Here is an 18446-nt window from a genome sequence, read left to right as displayed (position 1 = left end):
TAGACACCCGTTCAGTAAGTAGAAATAAATGTGTGTGCAATAGTTTGACTGTATCCCACTATATGCTCCATAACTCCCCATATTACTAATGTTTGACATAGGCTATGTGCCCAGTGACTTGCTAGAACTTAATTTTATTCTACACTAATCATGCATTCTAGTGACTTGTAAAGCAAATGTTACAAAATATATCATGGTTCCCAGGTACCTAGTCTTGGCGATATAGTTGTTACCGTTGAAACTATCTGAGCTCTATTTCTCTTAGTTGAATCCCTGTAGGATTGGCCATGCCTGCATAGACATACAGTATTGATTTGTATATTAAATGTTGCATAGCTAAAGTAAATCTTGAAATTCATACTCACAAATCTTCAAGTCACAGCTTATTGTAATTTCACGCTACCATCTTAACAGTACGTTAGCATTCTACTGCTTGAAACTAGCGATTCTTCTGCTACAGCACTGGTAGCGATGTTATCATCTTCCACATAGTACGTGGTGGTGGGCCTATGGAATTACACCAGCAGCCACACGGTACTCAGGTGTGCACCACATTAACTAACGGAGGAATATGGAACTTCTTGAGATAGTAAGGAAATTAGAAAATAATATAGGAAATTCAGCAATTCTATGCAAACTATTATTTTTATGAAGACCTTCAAAATGTACATTTTAAACTCAAGGGCCATTCATTGAAATTTTTGAGCCGATTTTTCAGTTTCCATTACCAGTAAACGGCCTATCAAATTATATAGACTCTTGTGTATGAAGAGGCAAGAGAGTCATTATTTTGTATGAATATTTTAAGTGATCGCTTAAATTTTATGTGAATGAACAATATGTAAATACTACGATATTACTATATGGCCTAATATTCCATGTTAGACAAACAAAGAAGTTAAAGAGACGAAACTCACTCTCCAGCTGCCATCGTGGCAGCCAGTTGCAGCAACAAGAAGGTCTGCAGGAGGCTGATTTCCCGGGCGGGCCCCATGCACCTGAAACAGAATATTAAATAAATTCTTAGAAAGACGAAGTTGTAAAATAATGGAAGTGTTCGGGACTCAGACATGAATATATAGTCAGAGCACCGGAGAAACCAAAGTGCTATTTAGGACTATTTACTATCTATAGACATTTTGTGCGTAAACAGTAGACCAAAGCACTCCAAATCATAATCACATCTATTATGAAATGGGAACAACGAGACCAAATTAACGATTTCATCGCTACCTCCTTAGCGATGAGAAATCCTATCAGACGACATTATTTTTTGTTTTATGACGTGTATCATTATTCGAATTTGCAAACATATGTTAGCGAAAAATCTGTCATTATATACAGATTAAAATCCACACATATTAGAAAGTTAGTTCCAGGTAGATGCCTGTATATTTGTGTGGGATAACCTCGAGAGACAATAGGTAGATGTTAATCCAGTTTTCACAGTTACATATTGAACCCATGACCTTCGTGCCCTAAGAATTTTAAATCTTAAAGTTACCACATGAGGCCCCATGTCAATCTTAATGAGAAGCTTGAATATAGATTTATATCGCAGAGGCGACACGAGGCAGGAAAATGGCTGCTTTCTTTCCCACGCTATGAGATGTGACGTCATCCGCACGTGTCAAAGGTGGATGGATACAGAAGAAAGTTTTGGTTAAATAAGTATTTTTAAATAAAATAATTAGTAGTGAACTCAGTATAATGAGGGTCCTGTATTTATCTATAAGACAATTGGTCTTTCGTAAGACAGATTTGAGGCTGCTAAGCCAATTCAGTGAATATGTCATGAAAGACGCTCGTGTGTATTTTACACACGCCAAGTCAGAAAATAGTGACTATCAAATGAGGTCATTTAACCAGTTAATTTGGTAAGGAATAATTTTAAATGTTCGTGAACACTGTCGATAGCAAGCTAGCAAATACTTGGTTACAGCAAAAACTCTTTTTAATACAGTTCCACTAAGTCGGAAAAATTACACAAATTTTCTTGGCGGCAAAGGAAAAATGCCTGAGAGGGGGAATAGAGTCTATAAAATAAGAGGGGACGCCATCTTGAAAACCCTGCATTTGTATCATTGAAGCTCGAGAGAGAGGGTTGAACTGTTCAGTAAATCGATCGTCAAGAAGTAGTTTAAGTCCAGCAAACATAGATTTTGGCCAATGTGGCTGGGGTCTTGACAACAAGTGGAGATAGTAGTTCATTGTAAAATTAATCTGATAAAACTACGGTCAAGATACCGAAGTAGTATTTGTGAGGTTGTAAATATTGTGTTGTAGAGAAAGTAATTCCTGTGCAGGTAACAAATACCATCAGTTGAGTGCGATCAGCGAAGACGCCGAGTGATGGGCATTTCTAACTTTTCTTATGCTTTATTTTCCAGGAAAACATGAATAAAACCAAATGTGAAGCCAGAAGTACTAAAAACCGGGCGAGTTAGCCGTGCGCGTAGAGGCGCGCGGTTGTGAGCTTGCATCCGGGAGATAGTAGGTTCGAATCCCACTATCGGCAGCCCTGAAAATGGTTTTCCGTGGTTTCCCATTTTCACACCAGGCAAATGCTGGGGCTGTACCTTAATTAAGGCCACGGCCGCTTCCTTCTAACTCCTAGGCCTTTCCTATCCCATCGTCGCCATAAGACCTATCTGTGTCGGTGCGACGTAAAGCGCCTAGCAAAAAAAAAAGAAGTACTAAAATGGCTAAATAAAAACCTCAGGGTTTCTGGTAAGCCCAAAAATGGAAGCTGGCGTGCGGTTAAGGTAGGTGGATTGCCATCTCAACGCCTTTTTGTATCGGTTTTATGATATGTAGTGGGTATTGGTCACCCATATGTTTCGTGAATGTCAGATATATGACGAGAGGTCATATGTTTTATTTTCTGCTTGGATAAATTTTTAAAGTATTCCGAGTGCCGTGTAACATGTTGTAAAAAGTTTTTAATGAGGATTACGAAGTGATATCACGTCCAAAGTAGATTGTCATTTCCGTGAATTTATTGCCTATATTTTTCGGATGTCAAGTTAAGATGTCTTATTTGATGTAAAACGTTTATTCTATGTCCGTTTAAACTGTGTTTGATTGGCAAATGAATAACAGTAAAGGTTGTCATTCATTTTTCTGAGAATCCAGTTTTTTAAATGCGAGGTCATGTTATGAGAAGTTGTTCATTATCAACGTATTTGTGAGTAATTTATGCGTCGTGGATTCTAAGTATTATTATTCCATTTCTTTTTGTCAGTGAAAGTCGTCTAGTTGAAGACAAGAGGTTAGATTTTGTCGTACGAGTTGAGATAGGACTTGCGAATCAGGTGATTGGAAGCCTGTAATGATGCCAGGATTTTATGTGAGCCCGAGGAGGAAATTTGTATAATGTTTGGGATGGAAAAGTGTGAGAGAATCCACGTAAGTGCTAATTTGCGACGTGTACTATTATATGCTATTTGCTTTACGTCGCACCGAAACAGATATGTCTATTGGCGACGATGGGAGAGGAAAGGGCTAGGAGTGAGAAGGAAGCGGCCGTGGCCTTAATTAAGGTACAGCCCCGGCATTTGCCTGGTGTGAAAATGGGAAACCACGGAAAACCGAGCTCGATAGCTGCAGTCCCTTAAGTGGGGTCAGTATCCAGTATTCGGGAGATACGTGTACTATTATTGAATGACATCTTTAGAAGTAAATCTATGTGCATATCTGTTTGGTCAGGAATATCGTATTTTAATTCTATTTGCGAAGTCGAAGATTTCATTCTTGTAGACCAGTTACGCATGACATAGGACAGGTGTTTCATATCAAAGATGAGAGCGAGAGTTGTGAAAGGTCCCATACCGCCAGCTGATCGGGAGTTCACCGCTCAAAGATAACGGGAGTATGCTGCTTGTTACGTGTTAAAAATGAGACTGCATTCTTTAGAACGGAGATCATTAATGTGCGCGAAGTAGTTGAATTTTCATCCGGGAATAACGTGTAGGTTATTAGATACTGTTATTTTGTTTAATTGAGATCGTAATGTATATTTGAAACCACGAAGTTAGAGTATAATGAGCGAAGTTAGTCAATTCCAAGGTTGTCCAAAATATAGAGTGATGGTGGTGATGATTGATTGATTTGTGAGGGGTGCACAAAGGTTTGTGGAAATGTCATGGTGGGATATGACATAGTAATTGGCTTACATTTTTTCGGTGAGTTACTTATGTAGAGATTTGTTTTGTACTCAATTATTAGGGTTATCCAAGTATTACGAGGGCAGATCAAAAAATAAGTTGCACTTCCCAGTTATGGCCATTTTTACACCACCTATACAACAGCAACACGACTATAACGACATACACTGTAACGTCACTTTTCCACATAGTTTCCAAGGGACTCCAAACATTTCTGCGAACGCACAACAAACTTGTCGATGCCGGATGCATAGAAATTTCCTCCAGCGTTCTGCAACCACTCGGAGACAGCGGCCTTCACCTCCTCATCGGTCTGGAAACGTCGACTACCGAGCTCCGTTTTGAGCTTACCGAACAGATGAAAGTCACATGGCGGTAGGTCGGGACTGTAGGGACCGGGCGAGTTGGCCGTGCGCGTAGAGGCGCGCGGCTGTGAGCTTGCATCCGGGAGATAGTAGGTTCGAATCCCACTATCGGCAGCCCTGAAGATGGTTTTCCGTGGTTTCCCATTTTCACACCAGGCAAATGCTGGGGCTGTACCTTAATTAAGGCCACGGCCGCTTCCTTCCAACTCCTAAGCCTTTCCTATCCCATCGTCACCATAAGACCTATCTGTGTCGGTGCGACGTAAAGCCACTAGCAAAAAAAGGGACTGTAGGGTGGATGTTGCCAGACCTCCCACTTGAAACGCTGCAGCAGTTCTCTCGTTTGGCGGGCCTTGTGAGGTGTTGCGTTATCGTGCAACAAAATCTCACCGGGGCTGAATTTCCCCTGGGGCTTCTCTTTAATCGCTTTACGCAACCGGTGCAACGTTTGACAATACGACGCCGCGTTGATCGTCGTTCCTTTCGGCATGAATTCCACGTGCAGCAAACCCTCCATGTCAAAGAACACTGTCGCCATAACCTTACCGGCTGAAGGTTGAACCTTGGCCTTCTTCCGTTGTGGTGATGAGGTTTGCACCCATTCCATTGATGTTCTCGTCGTTTTGGGGGTGAAGTGGTGGACAAACGTTTCGTCGCCTGTGACGATTCATCGCAGAAACCCGTTGCCGTCTGCGGCATAGCGTTGCAAAAATGCCAGGGAGGATTTGAAACGTTGTCCCTTGTGCTCATCGGTGAGAAGACGTGGGGCCCATCTTTGACACAGCTTACGATATCCAAGGTCCTCGTGAACAATAGCGAACACACTGCCACACGACATGTTCAGCTGCGTCGCGATTTCTCTCACTTTAACGCGCCGGTTCTGTCTAATGATCGCATTCACACTGTTGACCTTTGCACGGGTCCTGGACGTTGCGGGCCTGCCTTCCCGATGGTTGTCCGTGATATCCGTGCGTCCGGCTTCGAATTGCTGACACCACTTTACGATACCTTACCGGGAAATGGCCCGCTCCCCATACACAGCACTAATTTCACGATGAATGTCCGTGCAATTCTTCCTTCTGGCCCATAGGAATCGGATTGTCGCACGCACCTCATATTTGGAGTGAACGTCCCGTTGACGCGCCATTGCATTTGGTCGCTATTCACACAATACTAGACGAGACACCACAAAGACCTGCCTAACAGAAGTGTGGGCAGTGTCTGTCCCTTTATCCGCTGTGCCCACGTTTGCGACACACAGTGCGCTGCTGCGGCGCGTTAGTGCAACTAACCTTTTGATCCACCTACGTAAAAATGGCTAGTATTAGATTAGATTTAAAGTGTGATGTCAAGAAACAGATATAATACTGGAAATAAATGATGTAAAATTTTCTTCCAGCTGCGCGATTCTAAACGACGACAAACTATTATAACAATTATAAAATATAACTACGTCAGAATTTGAGTAGGGACTTAAAGAAACCATTCGTCTGCGGAGGTAGAATTTGTTGTTAATTAAGATTCATTAAAGCATGTAAATTATTAAATTATTAAATTCAGTGGAAATCGTATTTTTGAAATAACTTAAAACCAAGTGAATAACTTGAATGTGCATTCTGGAAATCTTAGTTTATTCTTCTGGGAAAGTTCAAATATTAACGTAACGCTTAAGGGGATATGTCCGAAGGTAATGGATTTTACTGCTACAAAGTATTGTGAGCGTTGTTGTTGTTGTATTATTCGACTTTGATTGATTGAGCATTAAATGTGCTGGGATTAGTTAAGTGGAAACTTTGATCATCAACCGATGTAACTTAATTGTGTTTAGCCTTCAGCTTAGAAACTTGGATGGTCATGGGGTCATTAACCTCAGTGACTTAGATTAAGGCCATATGCCACTGTAGTATCATTTTCCTTGTGGTCATCATCCACAATGACTTTAAAGTAAATTAGAAGTTCAGATGTCGGTCCATGACATAGTCGCAGGTCACATCGATTCAATTAAGGGTCCATGTTGTACAACCACTGCGTGGCACACACCGGTTGGACTGCCTTAATTATACCCAGAGTCCAGAGTTCGTGTTACGAGGGCTGGATCATCAAGAATCATTATGATGGTACATGCAGTCTCACATGGAAGCCGAATTTAAGGATTTCCAGACTTTCTTTTCTTCATTTATAATATGTGGCGATGGTTTCTAGTATGGATGCCCATCAGGCAGTTAAGTCAAAGACTCAAACCAGTATTCTACTCCTTTGTGTTAAATTATTGTGGCGTCAAGTGGACAATATTGAGTCCAAATTATATTGATTTTTAATATTTTTCATCGTGATTTCATTAATAAATACAAATATTTTGTGAATAGACCTTTCATTTGAGTGGATAGATTAGGATTACTGAACCCTACCTTTTACCTCAGCAAGTGATGAAGAACCCGTAACGACCCAAGAGACAGATCTCATGAAAATTGCTGATAGGTAAGGATGGTAGGTATCCTTCATAGTGGCCCAAGGGTTCAATATAACATTTACTGATAAAGGTATTCGCGAGAAAAAGTTAGTTTATGACGAAATAAAGCTGAGCAGTTGCGAGTTTAGGGAAGCAAGTCAAAGAAAAATCCGAGCGTTTTCTTGCCTTACGCTACCTGAAACGTTATCGATAGACCCAAAGTATACATGGAAAAGTTGTTGAGCATAGAAAGCTCTACAAGAGAGTCCAGGACGGAATATATCTATATGAAAACGATAACCCTCAATAAACGTGTCCATATTGTAGTTCGCTGTAAAAACAAGCAACCTTAAAATTTGTAACGATATTTTCTGACAAATCACACAATTCTCATCAAAATAAATTGTTTATTCACCTCAATAATCTTATAAAGATAAAAAATTATCTTTGCAGCAGGTAATTTACAGACAGGTTAAGATGTTATCGTCACTTTAGTGAAAGTGTAGGAATGGTTTAAATACCGCATGGGGAGGAAGAAGAGTGTTAACAAGTAGGCGGCCGGAAAGGCACTGAACAACGCCGTAGTGATCTATGTACATGCACGGGGTGGAAAAACAACTAATGTTTTCTACAAGGAAATCTTATAGGACCTATCATCTTAAATTGTAAATTGCCTCCGCGCGGTCAGGTCGCTAGCCAGTACGTAATATCCTATACAAGAAATAAAATGAAGTACTCTCTGCCTGTCTGTTCGTTTGGACTAATCTGGAAAAGCACTGAAGGAATTTTGAAGTGGTTTTAACCATTTCATTAGAGTATTTATCGGGAAATGAAATATTAATCTCATGACAGAAAAGCAGCCGAGCAGCGACGATTTCAGTTCAGCAACTAAAACAGGGAACAATCGACCGAGCATTTTCTTGACAAATACTGCCTTACTCCATTACAGGCACATCACAGTGATAGGGCCTATTCGAAAGAATTTGTTGAACATGAGAAGAACGCTGACAGTATTCATCTATGTTTAAAAGGACAAAAAATTGTGTTGGCAGATTAGTTTCCTTACAGGTGAGAAGGTAGCAATAACATAGATAAGTTGATCTCCTTGTACCCAGTTCATAATATACATTTCTGTGAAAAATTCCGCATTTTACAATTATTATTTTGGGAAAAGGCACTAGGCATATGCAGTACCGCTCTATCGGAGAGTACGCTACTCGATCATAGTTGTTAAGTTAGGAGAATCTTTAATTAAAATATCAATTTTTTATTACAGTTACACTAAAACGGAAAGGGAATATCGATCGTAGTTCATCAGGAACTAAAACATAAAATCTTCAGGGGTATACCATGTAAACGCTCACCACTAGCATTTGGAAGGCTATTAAACGTAGTGTACCAATTAAGACTGAGAGTGGTGTGTGGGTGTTTGTGATTGGGTATGTGAAAGCGGATGGGTGGGTGGGGGAACTGGCGGAAGCGATAATCCTGGCGGAGGGGTGAAAACGTGGCGGGCCAGAAGTGAACAAAACTAATTTCTCTGGCGAATTGTTGAGGATCGCGATAAGTAAGCTCCTAGAAGACGCTGGAGGCTAAAAGCAATTCTTGAAGAAGCTGTAGAGGGAAGGAATGCAGGGGCAAATCGAGGTTGCAGTATATTAATCAGCTCATGAAGGATGCCCGTTGTCATTCCTACACAACTCTGAAGAGAGTAGCCCATGATAAAGAACAGTGAAGAGCTGATTACGCCACCGCAAACTAACCTTAGGATAGAATAAATTCAGTTAGCTCAGTCCTAAAAGTACCGGTGTTCCACCCCGGTGTGGTTTGGGCTCATCCGTTGCAATCCGCTCCACTCTAAGACAATGGCCGGGTAGTACGCCGTTGTGACACCACTGCAAGCCATCCTGTGATAAGCGCAATGCAATGACTATGAACTTAGGGGATACATGCCTCTCAATTTGCTACATATCACTTGTAATCGTGGAAGCGAAGGGGAAGGTTGTTCATTGGGTGAGAGCTGACATGGGGATTTCGATTCAACAGTACCGGTCCTTTGCACAGTAGAGGCAGGCCCGCGAAGCGTACTATGGAATACAGTGCCGGACATCAAGAAGGGCTTACTTCAATTCTGGTGGCGGCTTCAGTAATGGTGGTGTTGTTGGTCACTGGAGGGGTGGAAATGAACCCTGGGCCCGGACCTGCTGGTACAGTTGGATGGAAAGAGATTGAGAAGATAAGGAAAAATGTTAAGGAGGCATGCCAAGCAGAAAAACAAGAGAGCTTCTATGGGAACAAGCCAGTGAAATGTGAAAAATAAAGGATTGTGTGAAAGAGAAGCTAAAAGGGTAAGTAGGTTAGTGGTCCAAGGTAATAATGAAATAGTCAGTTTGAGTGATAAGATGAAGAAAATTGGAGAGCAGATAAAAGAATTGAGGTGGCAAGAGAAAAACTCCAGCAGGAATCTTGTACAAGAATGTTTTTTATACGTGTTACATGAGGATGCTAAAGAACATATACTAATTAAAGTACTAAATGTAATAAATAAGAGGTTGAAGATCAACTGCAGGGAGGAAGACAATAGGCAAAAGACCGATGAAAGTGAGCCACTTTTAAAACCTTTTGGCAAAGAAGAGTTTGGACAGTACACGCCAATTGAAAGGTGGAGATTTACGGATCAAATAGGAATTCGAGAAATAATCCTTTACGAATCAGAAGATGCCTGCTGTCATTTCCTGACGGATACAGTACTTTTGCATCCATCTCTTGGCACAAGCCAAATCAAAGTGTAGCTTCCACTGAATTCCCTCTCTCATCCATGGCTGTGACAATATGGAAGATGCTGGGGTATGGGTGGTGCTGAGTAATGACATTCGAAGCACAACTAGTGAGTCTTAATGTTATGTCAGGTGTTGCTCATAGGGTTAGTCGTGCTACAATAGCACTGTCTGGCCCAATGAGGAAAGCAATGGCAAACTACCTCACTCCTCATCTTGTCTAGCACGCCTTATTTTAGCGCTGCCGTTGGCTTTGGGGGTCTTCCTATAACTGCATAGCCTTTGGTGGTGCTATTTGAGGATCCAGCCAGCTTCTCGGCTGATGACCTTACAGACAGACTTGAATCAGAAAACGTTCAAATTACTTCTGGGGAAAGCTAGGCCTTCTGGATTAATCTCCTTCAGAAGAGGTAACAAATTAGTGGTTGGTGACGGGAAGTGGCCTCGAACATGGTCGGTGAATCAATTAAAGAATATGTAGAACACAGAGATTACGTTAGCCTATGAGGAATGTGGACGCAGGAGGCAACTGAGCTCAGCAGCGTGCGGACCAGTTGACAGTTACAAAGAATTGAATGGAAGGAGAGAGAGAGAGAGAGAGAGAGAGAGAGAGAGAGGAAGATGCTGACTCAGAGACAACCAGCATGGAGTACAGCCATGGAGACCTTCAACGGCAGCCGAGTGCTGATTCTGCGAGAGACGCAACTCCCAAACACAGGCGTGTGATTCTGAAGGACTTCTGGCAAAGAAAAGGCAATTAGAGGAAAATTGTGATAGAGAAAGTGTTAGCACACTATATGAGAGCTCTGTTGAACTGGGTATAACTGGAATTACGAGGAGTAAGACGGAGAGTCAGAGTGAGATGCATGGGAGGAGAAAATGACTAGAGTTGACAATAGGATGTGTCGATATTGAAGGTTTCAGGAGTAAGTTAGGGAATTAATCTTTTAAAGAGTTGATGGGAAGCTTGCATGTCCTCGCTTGTGTGGAAATCTGGATTCCACCAGGAAGTAAGATAAAAGTAGACGAGTTTACAGTATATTCTAAGGCAAAGAAAGAAGAGCACAGAGGGGTAGATATCCAGGTGCCGTAATGGTTATGGTGAGGGAGGTTGTGCAAGATAAAATAGATCATCTTGATTCGGAAATAGAGGATATGATTTGGTTGAAAACAACATTTTGCTGAAGAGAGTGAGCGAGATTTACGTATCGGTTTCGCCTGCTACCCTCCTGAGGCTCTTCTTTTGCAAAATCTTCGACGAGTTGGCACTCGAAATTAATCGGATTCAAAATGTGTTTGAGCACGTATGCATTTTTCTAATGGGGGACTTCAATGCGAGGGTTGCAGGACAGAAACCATTATACGTTAAAGATGCTGATGAAGTATACGTGCAAAAGACAGTAAGTCAAGATAAGGGCTGTACTGATACTGGTCTAAAGTTGTTAGAAGTGCGTGGCACTGTAGAACTACAATATATATTTTGAATAGGTGGTGGTATGCGGTTGAAATGGGGAACCTGACATACATAATGGAGACAAATGGAGACATGGGACAGAATTACAGATTTGGTGCTGTGTTCAAGGAATGCGTTGCCTATGAGTAGGTGCATGAAGGTTGAGGAATGGGATGAGTCATACCACTTACCAATTATTGTCAGAGTAAATTATAGAGAGCGCACTGCCTTAACAATCTCCATGATGAAAATCAAAGAAAGATCAATTGCTAAATACAGGTGAAGAGAGGAGCTAAAGAAGGAGTTTATGAATTATTATGAAGGAGACACCGGTCTGGTAGTGAAAGTTGGAATAGACTCAATGATCGAGAATAACCAAATTGGTGCGGCAGTAAAACTAATAGATAACACTAAAAAGACGGCTGCGGGAAGATCCGGGTAAAGGAGGGAAAGAGGATAACAGGCAAGGGATTGTAGAATGATGAATGCAGGCATAAACAGTGCAAATTAATGAAAGATTTGAAGGTGATAGGAAGTATGGTGGAGAAAATCAAAGAACTGAATTCTGTAACAGAGGACAAGAATATAGGTAAATGTTGTACTGTATATAACTAAGTTTAAATGGCCGAAGCAAAGAGTTGTTCAGCTGAGTAGAAATTCTGAACACATTGGAAGTTGGAAAGTGTGGAGTTAAGCGTATATGTGGAATGCAGGAAGTTCCTCGGCATGCTGAAATAGGTCATGCTAACTGGGTGGAGTACTATAAGAAATTGTTGGGTGGTGAAGACGGGTGGAAATCGAAAATAGAAGGGAATGGAATATCGGGAGTGGTGGGATGTACTGTGCCTGTTTTAGATAAATAAATATCGATAGAAGAAGTAAGAAAGGATTTAGAGAAAACTAAAAATTTAAAGGAGGAACCATTTCGGCTATCACTAATGAATTTTGGAAGCAAGTGGCGAAGAATACGGATATCCTAGAAAGCATTGTTAAATTATTTAATAAAATATTTGGAGGGGGAGAATTTACAAAATATTGGCGTGAGGGAGTGATTTGCCCAGTATATAAGAAGGAAGGAAATCAAACCTAAATAATTATAGGGGCATAACGTTGTTAGATACTTTTAGTAAAATATACGCAGGTGTGTTGGCAAAATAGCAGAGGTGAAGAGAGAGTCTCCGATCAGGTTTCAGAGAAAGGTGAGGAAAATTAATAATATATTTTTGGTGAGAACAATAATGGATAAATATATTGAAAAGGAAGGTGAAAAATTGGATATTACTGCTATTGACTTGGAGAAAGCATTTGATTCTACGAGTAGAGGAGCTGTCGTGGAAAAGCTGGGAAGGATAGGAGTGTCTCATAAGATGAAGGTATAGAACGTATATTCGGAATTGAAGTGTTCAGTTAAGTAATTGGGCAAATATTCTTAAAAGTAGGGCTGAAACAGGGTTGTACGTTGTCATCTAGCCTGTTTTTATTATTTGTTTATTTAATGCGGTTACTCTCCAGGTTTGGTTTCTCCCACGGACTCAGCGAAGTGATCCCACCTCTATCGCCTCATTTGGGATGAGAATATTGGAAGGTATAGGCAAGGAAAACGGAAGGAAGCGGTCGTGGCCTCAAGTTAGGTACCATCCAGGCAAATGCCCGAAGAAGAAGTGGGAAACCACGGAAAAACACTTTGAGGATGGCTGAGGTGGTAATCGAACCCCTCTACTCAGCTGACCTCCCGAGGCTGAGTGTACTCCGTTCCAGTCCTTGTGCCATTCTTCAAATTTCGTGGCAGAGCCAGGAACCGATCCCGGGCCTCCAGCGATGAGAGCAAATCACGCTAACCGCTACACCACAGAGGAGGACTATACTGTTTTTACTGTTTATAAATTATAATTTTGAATCATGCAGCTTCCAGTCTGGGGTTTACCCAAGTCTTAAGGGTCAGGATATTCCAGGTCTCATTTTTGCGGTTGACATCCTTCTACTCACATTGACTCCCGCTAACATGTAGAGAAGTGTAAATATAGTGGCAACTTACTGTAAAGATTGTAATTGAAAAATTATTGCACAGAAAACCAATGTAAAAAAGGTTATAAATTGTCATCATCAGCTAAAGGCAATGGCTTGTCGCTGTAGCCACATCTGACGATCTTCTGCTAGCCTCTGCATGTTGCTATATGAACCACATGCCAGCTCACCGACGGTGTTCCTGATGTATGACACGCTTGGTCGTCCCCTGGGTCTCTTTCGCAGTACTTTACCATCAATGATGATTTGGAGAAGAAAGTCGTCAAGACCTTTGCTTGGAGTGTGCTACTGTATGGATGCGAAACCTGGACATTAGGGAAACAGAAAGAAAGAAAACTTGATGCTGCAGAACTGTGGTTTTGGAGAAGAATTACAAAAACAAGTTGGATGGATAAAAAATCAAATGACCTTGTTTTAAAGAACGTAAATGAGAATCGATGTTTATCAAATACGATAAAGAAGAAAACAAAGTTCCTTGGACACGTACTGAGACATATAAATTGTAAAGAATGAAAAATGGTGGATAGAAGTTGTCAACAACGTAGAAAATTTGGGCATGACATTAAGTGGAAACGGAAAACGGTCAGAACAGATAAAAAGAGCTAAACTACTGTAAAGTGTACGAATGCATTGTCAGCTATTAATATTTTGGATAAATTGATGCTCAACACTGATCACAGAGGGTATACACATGTTTTTAATGCATTAGTTCAATCTGGAGTATTGTACGGAGCCGAGATACGAGTACTTGAGGGGAAAGTTTCCACACTTGATGCAATCACGAGTAGATTTGCTAAAATGATTATGGGTCTACCAAGCTGTACAGCTAACCGTGGAGTGAGAATGATGTGCAATGCTGTAAGTCTACAGGCAGATATTGTTAAAAAGATAATCAAGTATTGGCAGAGACCGATGTTGAGATCAGGTGACAAAGTGTTACAGTTAGCCTACTGAAGCCAAATGAAACATCAGAACCAACGATACTGGGTGGATGGGGTACGGAACATTTTTGAAACGGTAGGATTGACGCCAGGGCAAGTGACGTCGTCAAAAACGTTCTACCGCTGCCTCACCAACAGTAGCGTTGCCAGGACCGACCGCTAGGAGGGTTATAGTTACAAAATGATGATAGAACATAATGAAGGTGCTTGTGCGTGTGTGGTACGCTCATGCATGATGACACTGATACAAGCGAAATATTGTAATATTCAGGTTGCAGTACACTACAAAATCTTACATTAAAATACAGAACAATAACAATATGATCAAGGTCAAGAGTTTTACAGCGAACGGTATGTTGAGATTACAATGTAAAATCCAACTTTCGGGGCTTCTTAGAAAGTAAATTCAAGATATTTATTGGTTTTACGATTATTTCTTTGAGAATGTTCACAAGATCCAACGAACTGAGTCCACTTTCACTTGTTTATAGTCAGTATATTTTCTTTTGTAAAAATTCGTCCGCCTCTATGGTGTAGTGGTTAGTGTGATTAGCTGCCACCCCCGGAGGCCTGGGTTCAATTCCCGGCTGTGCCATGAAATTTCAAACGGGGAACGGGGTTCACTCAGCCTCGGGAGGTCAACTGAGTAGAGGTGGGTTCGATTCCCACCTCAGCCATCCTGGAAGTGGTTTTCCGTGGTTTCCCACTTCTCCTCCAGGAAAATGCCGGCATGGTACCTAACTTAAGGCCACGGCCGCTTCTTTCCCTTTTTCTTGTCTATCCCTTCCAATCTTCCAATTTCCCCGCAAGGCCCCTGTTCAGCATAGCAGGTGAGGCCGCCTGGGCGAGGTACTGGCCATCCTCCTCAGTTGTATCCCCACCCTAGAGTCTGAAGCTGCAGGACACTGCCTTTGAGGCGGTAGAGGTGGGATCCATCGCTGAGTCCGGGGGAAAACCGACCCTTGAGGATAAACAAATAAAGATGAAGAAGAAGAAGTAAAAATTCAATGGGAGGGGTTTTCTAACCCGCAGTACGCCCCCTTGGCTACGCCCCTGCTCACCAATGATTTCTACCACCGCTATGTATTCTTTGTATGTGTACGTCTTGGTGACATTACTATTTTGAGACGTCCTCGTACGAGAAAAAAGTATTCTAGAAATGTATTATTCTAGAATAAAAAGATACAATGTTTGTTGAAAATCCTAAAAACAGGACAATGTTGCGTAGATGCATGCATGTATGAAAAGTTTCAAACATGTAGGCTAGAGCAGGATTCGAACCCGGGAACTCTCCGTTAGGAACTTGCCGCCCTAACCACTCATACACAAAAACACAGCTGCGGATATGTCACTACATAACCGGTAATCTTGTCCGGCTCCCTGGATGAATGGCCAGCATAGTGCTCTTCGGTTCAGAGGGCCCCAGGGACAATTTCCAGCTGGGATGGAGATATAAGCTTAAATGGTTAATTCCATTCATTGGCTGGGGGGGGGGGGGGGAACTGGATTTTTGTGCTGTATCCAACGTTCTTGCAAACTCATACACCACACACAAAAGTATCATGCACTACAATGACACCAGTTTCCTGTACACGGCAGATGCCGCCCACCGTCGTCGGAGGGTCTGCATTACAAGGCCTGCACCCGGCTATGAATAGCCACAAAAAATTATCATACTGGTAATCTTGATATCTCTGATTCATAACGGACGGGAGGAATTATGATTACCGGATATTTTACTAGTATTCATATAATTAATATTAGAGTAATATACCAATTAATAATGAACATGCATCGGTCAGGTTGATATAACAATAAAGGCAAATGTTAGTACATCGTATAAAATTGCCTCGTATGCGGTGACAATGTTAGCAATGCCAGAAAACCAGTTTTAAAGTTGAAAAATTGAAACGGAAGCAATTAGTCCTACATAAAGTACTGGTAAAACAGTAGAAGTCTTATACCAGCGGTTTTGTCCAACCCCCATGCTTTCATTTGGGTTGCCTATTCGAATAAAATGGATGGCGATTTATGGAAACCATGTATAGAAACAGGAACTACATTTCTACACCAAGAACTAAAGTTTTGTGGTTTGTTCATAAATATGACCATTAACAAGAAATAAGACTTTAAATAATAGTATGTGGTATAACATTTCAGGTCTTACAAACTTCTTTGTCATCACGAAGAGTTTGGATATGAAATAGCTGCTGGACTATTCATCCTCTGTTAAAGTTTCGTTCACAGTTTGTGAACATCAGGGAACACGCAATTAGGAACCTCTGCTTCTGTCAGTAGAACAAAATAATAACATACAGAGACCAATGGAGTTAACGCTAATTTACTCTCGCATACAACTACAGCAAAACTAGCATGAAGCTGACTGGACAGGACCTGCGCATCTCAGGCCTCAGGGCCATTCGCCGCTGTCGCCGACCATAGGCAACACTGAAGATTATGATCTTCAAACAAATATTTTCTGCCTATCTCCTGCGTCCACAGATAGTCATTAGACTTACCAATGCTTTATATCACGGATCACCCCTCCATGTCAGCAGAAATCGAACTCGCGAAGCCAACATGCTGAACATTTGGCCATGGCGGAAGATGAACATTGTCCATTCCTTTGTAATTTTGACTATGTGGTTATTTAGTGTGCTTTTTCTTTCTAGTGTGCTTGCGTTTCAATGGCCATTTGATGGGTAAGAAGAGTTAAAATGTGTAATAGGTGGGAATGAAATGCCCTTCCGGTCAAAGCTTGACTTGTTCCAATCAAAGTAAATTAATTAAGAATCACCGATCTTTAGCCAAAAAATTACGATTTAAAATGGTAAATGCCTTCAGCTACATGCCCGAGTTCTTTCACCTCCTCCACTTGCTCGAGCTCAAAGACTGGAACTAAGTCTGCTCTCGGACTCAGCTCCCGCGGGCGCCTGCTGAATCCATCAATTAGGGCTGGCGTGAAGACTCTCCAAGGAGAGGCTTCTATTCTTGGAAACCTTTTAGTTATTATGGTACTTGTCGAGTATTGTTTGAACTATCCTTGCTCTTGGCTTGTTAATCATCTTATTTTCAGCGAAAACCTTTGTGTGGTCATGCCTCCCTCAGTGTTCTATAAAAGGGGAAATATCGACCGCACTTGTTCGTTGGTTGACCTGTGCATTACACATCCGGGTTCTGTGAAAGACTAGCCTTCCTTCGAGCATTAATGGACGTACAGGGCAGTGGCATGTTCTCGTATTTGAAATTAGGGAAGCAGTAGAGAAAGAGAGTCCAGTACGTATGACTCGTCTTGATGGTGATGAAGAATATGATAATGACGATAAGGGGACATACATTGTGGTCATCAGCCCAAGTTGGAGCTTAATATTTTGATTTCGGATTCCAGTGTTCATTACCTCAACTAGCAAAGCAAAGTCACCTCCGTACAGGCCATGAAGGCCCTTGGAGGAGTGGAAGGTAAAGGCTTCCACCATTGTTAAACTCGGCACGTGATAGGGTAGAGTGGTTAGCTCTACGCCCAGCCGCCTTTGCCCCAGGAATTAACCTGGCACTCATTTTTAGTGTAGGCTGAGTGAACCTCAGGGCCATATGCACCTCCGGAAGTGGAAATCCCGTTTCTTAAATTTTACTACTTCCTGACAGGGATTCGAGCCCACGTCCTTCCGGGCGAACCGAGCACGCCTTTAGCGCCTCGGCCAGGCAGCCCCTTCATTACCTCAACTATGGAAACATATTTTGTAACTTGCTTACGTTGTGTAGTGTAACGTGCGATCAAATTCCTGAACATCAAATTCTTGATGTTGTTCGGTCATCAGACCATAGACTGGTTTGATGCAGCTCTCCATGCCACCTTATCCTGTACCAACCTGTTCATTTCTATGGAACTATTACATCCTACGTCTGCTCTAATCTGCTTGTCATATTCACCCCTTGGTCTAACCCTACCGTTTTTACCACCTACACCGAGCTCGATAGCTACAGTCGCTTAAGTACGGCCAGCATCCAGTAATCGGGAGATAGTGGGTTCGAACCACACTGTTGGCAGCCCTGAAGATGGTTTTCCGTGGTTTCCCATTTTCACACAAGTCAAATGCTGGGGCTGTACCTTAATTAAGGCCACGACCGCTTCCTTCCCATTCCTAGGCCTTTCCCATCCCATCGGCGCCATAAGACCTATCTGTGTCGGTGCGGCGTAAAGCAAATAGCAAAAAAAAAAAAAAAAAAAAAAAACCCACCTACGCTTCCCTCAAAAACTAACTGAACAAGT

At 41.8% G+C, this 18446-nt stretch overlaps 1 protein-coding gene across 1 annotated transcript in view; it reads right to left on the bottom strand.

Moving 5' to 3' along the window:
- LOC136863453 (glycine receptor subunit alpha-2-like) overlaps positions 1–18024 on the bottom strand; it is a 105761-nt gene extending 87737 nt beyond the window's left edge. Inside the window, exons 1-2 of the mRNA XM_068225943.1 lie at positions 17930–18024; positions 918–998 (exon numbers count right to left, since the gene is read on the bottom strand). Coding sequence (XP_068082044.1) covers positions 918–998; positions 17930–18024 — 176 coding nt within the window. The remainder of the gene's footprint in view (positions 1–917; positions 999–17929) is intronic.
- Positions 18025–18446: the final 422 nt, after the last annotated feature.

Source organism: Anabrus simplex, chromosome 2, assembly GCF_040414725.1.
Source record: "Anabrus simplex isolate iqAnaSimp1 chromosome 2, ASM4041472v1, whole genome shotgun sequence".
Classification (NCBI taxonomy): Eukaryota; Metazoa; Arthropoda; class Insecta; order Orthoptera; family Tettigoniidae; genus Anabrus; species Anabrus simplex.
This window is presented reverse-complemented; position numbering and strand designations above follow the sequence as displayed.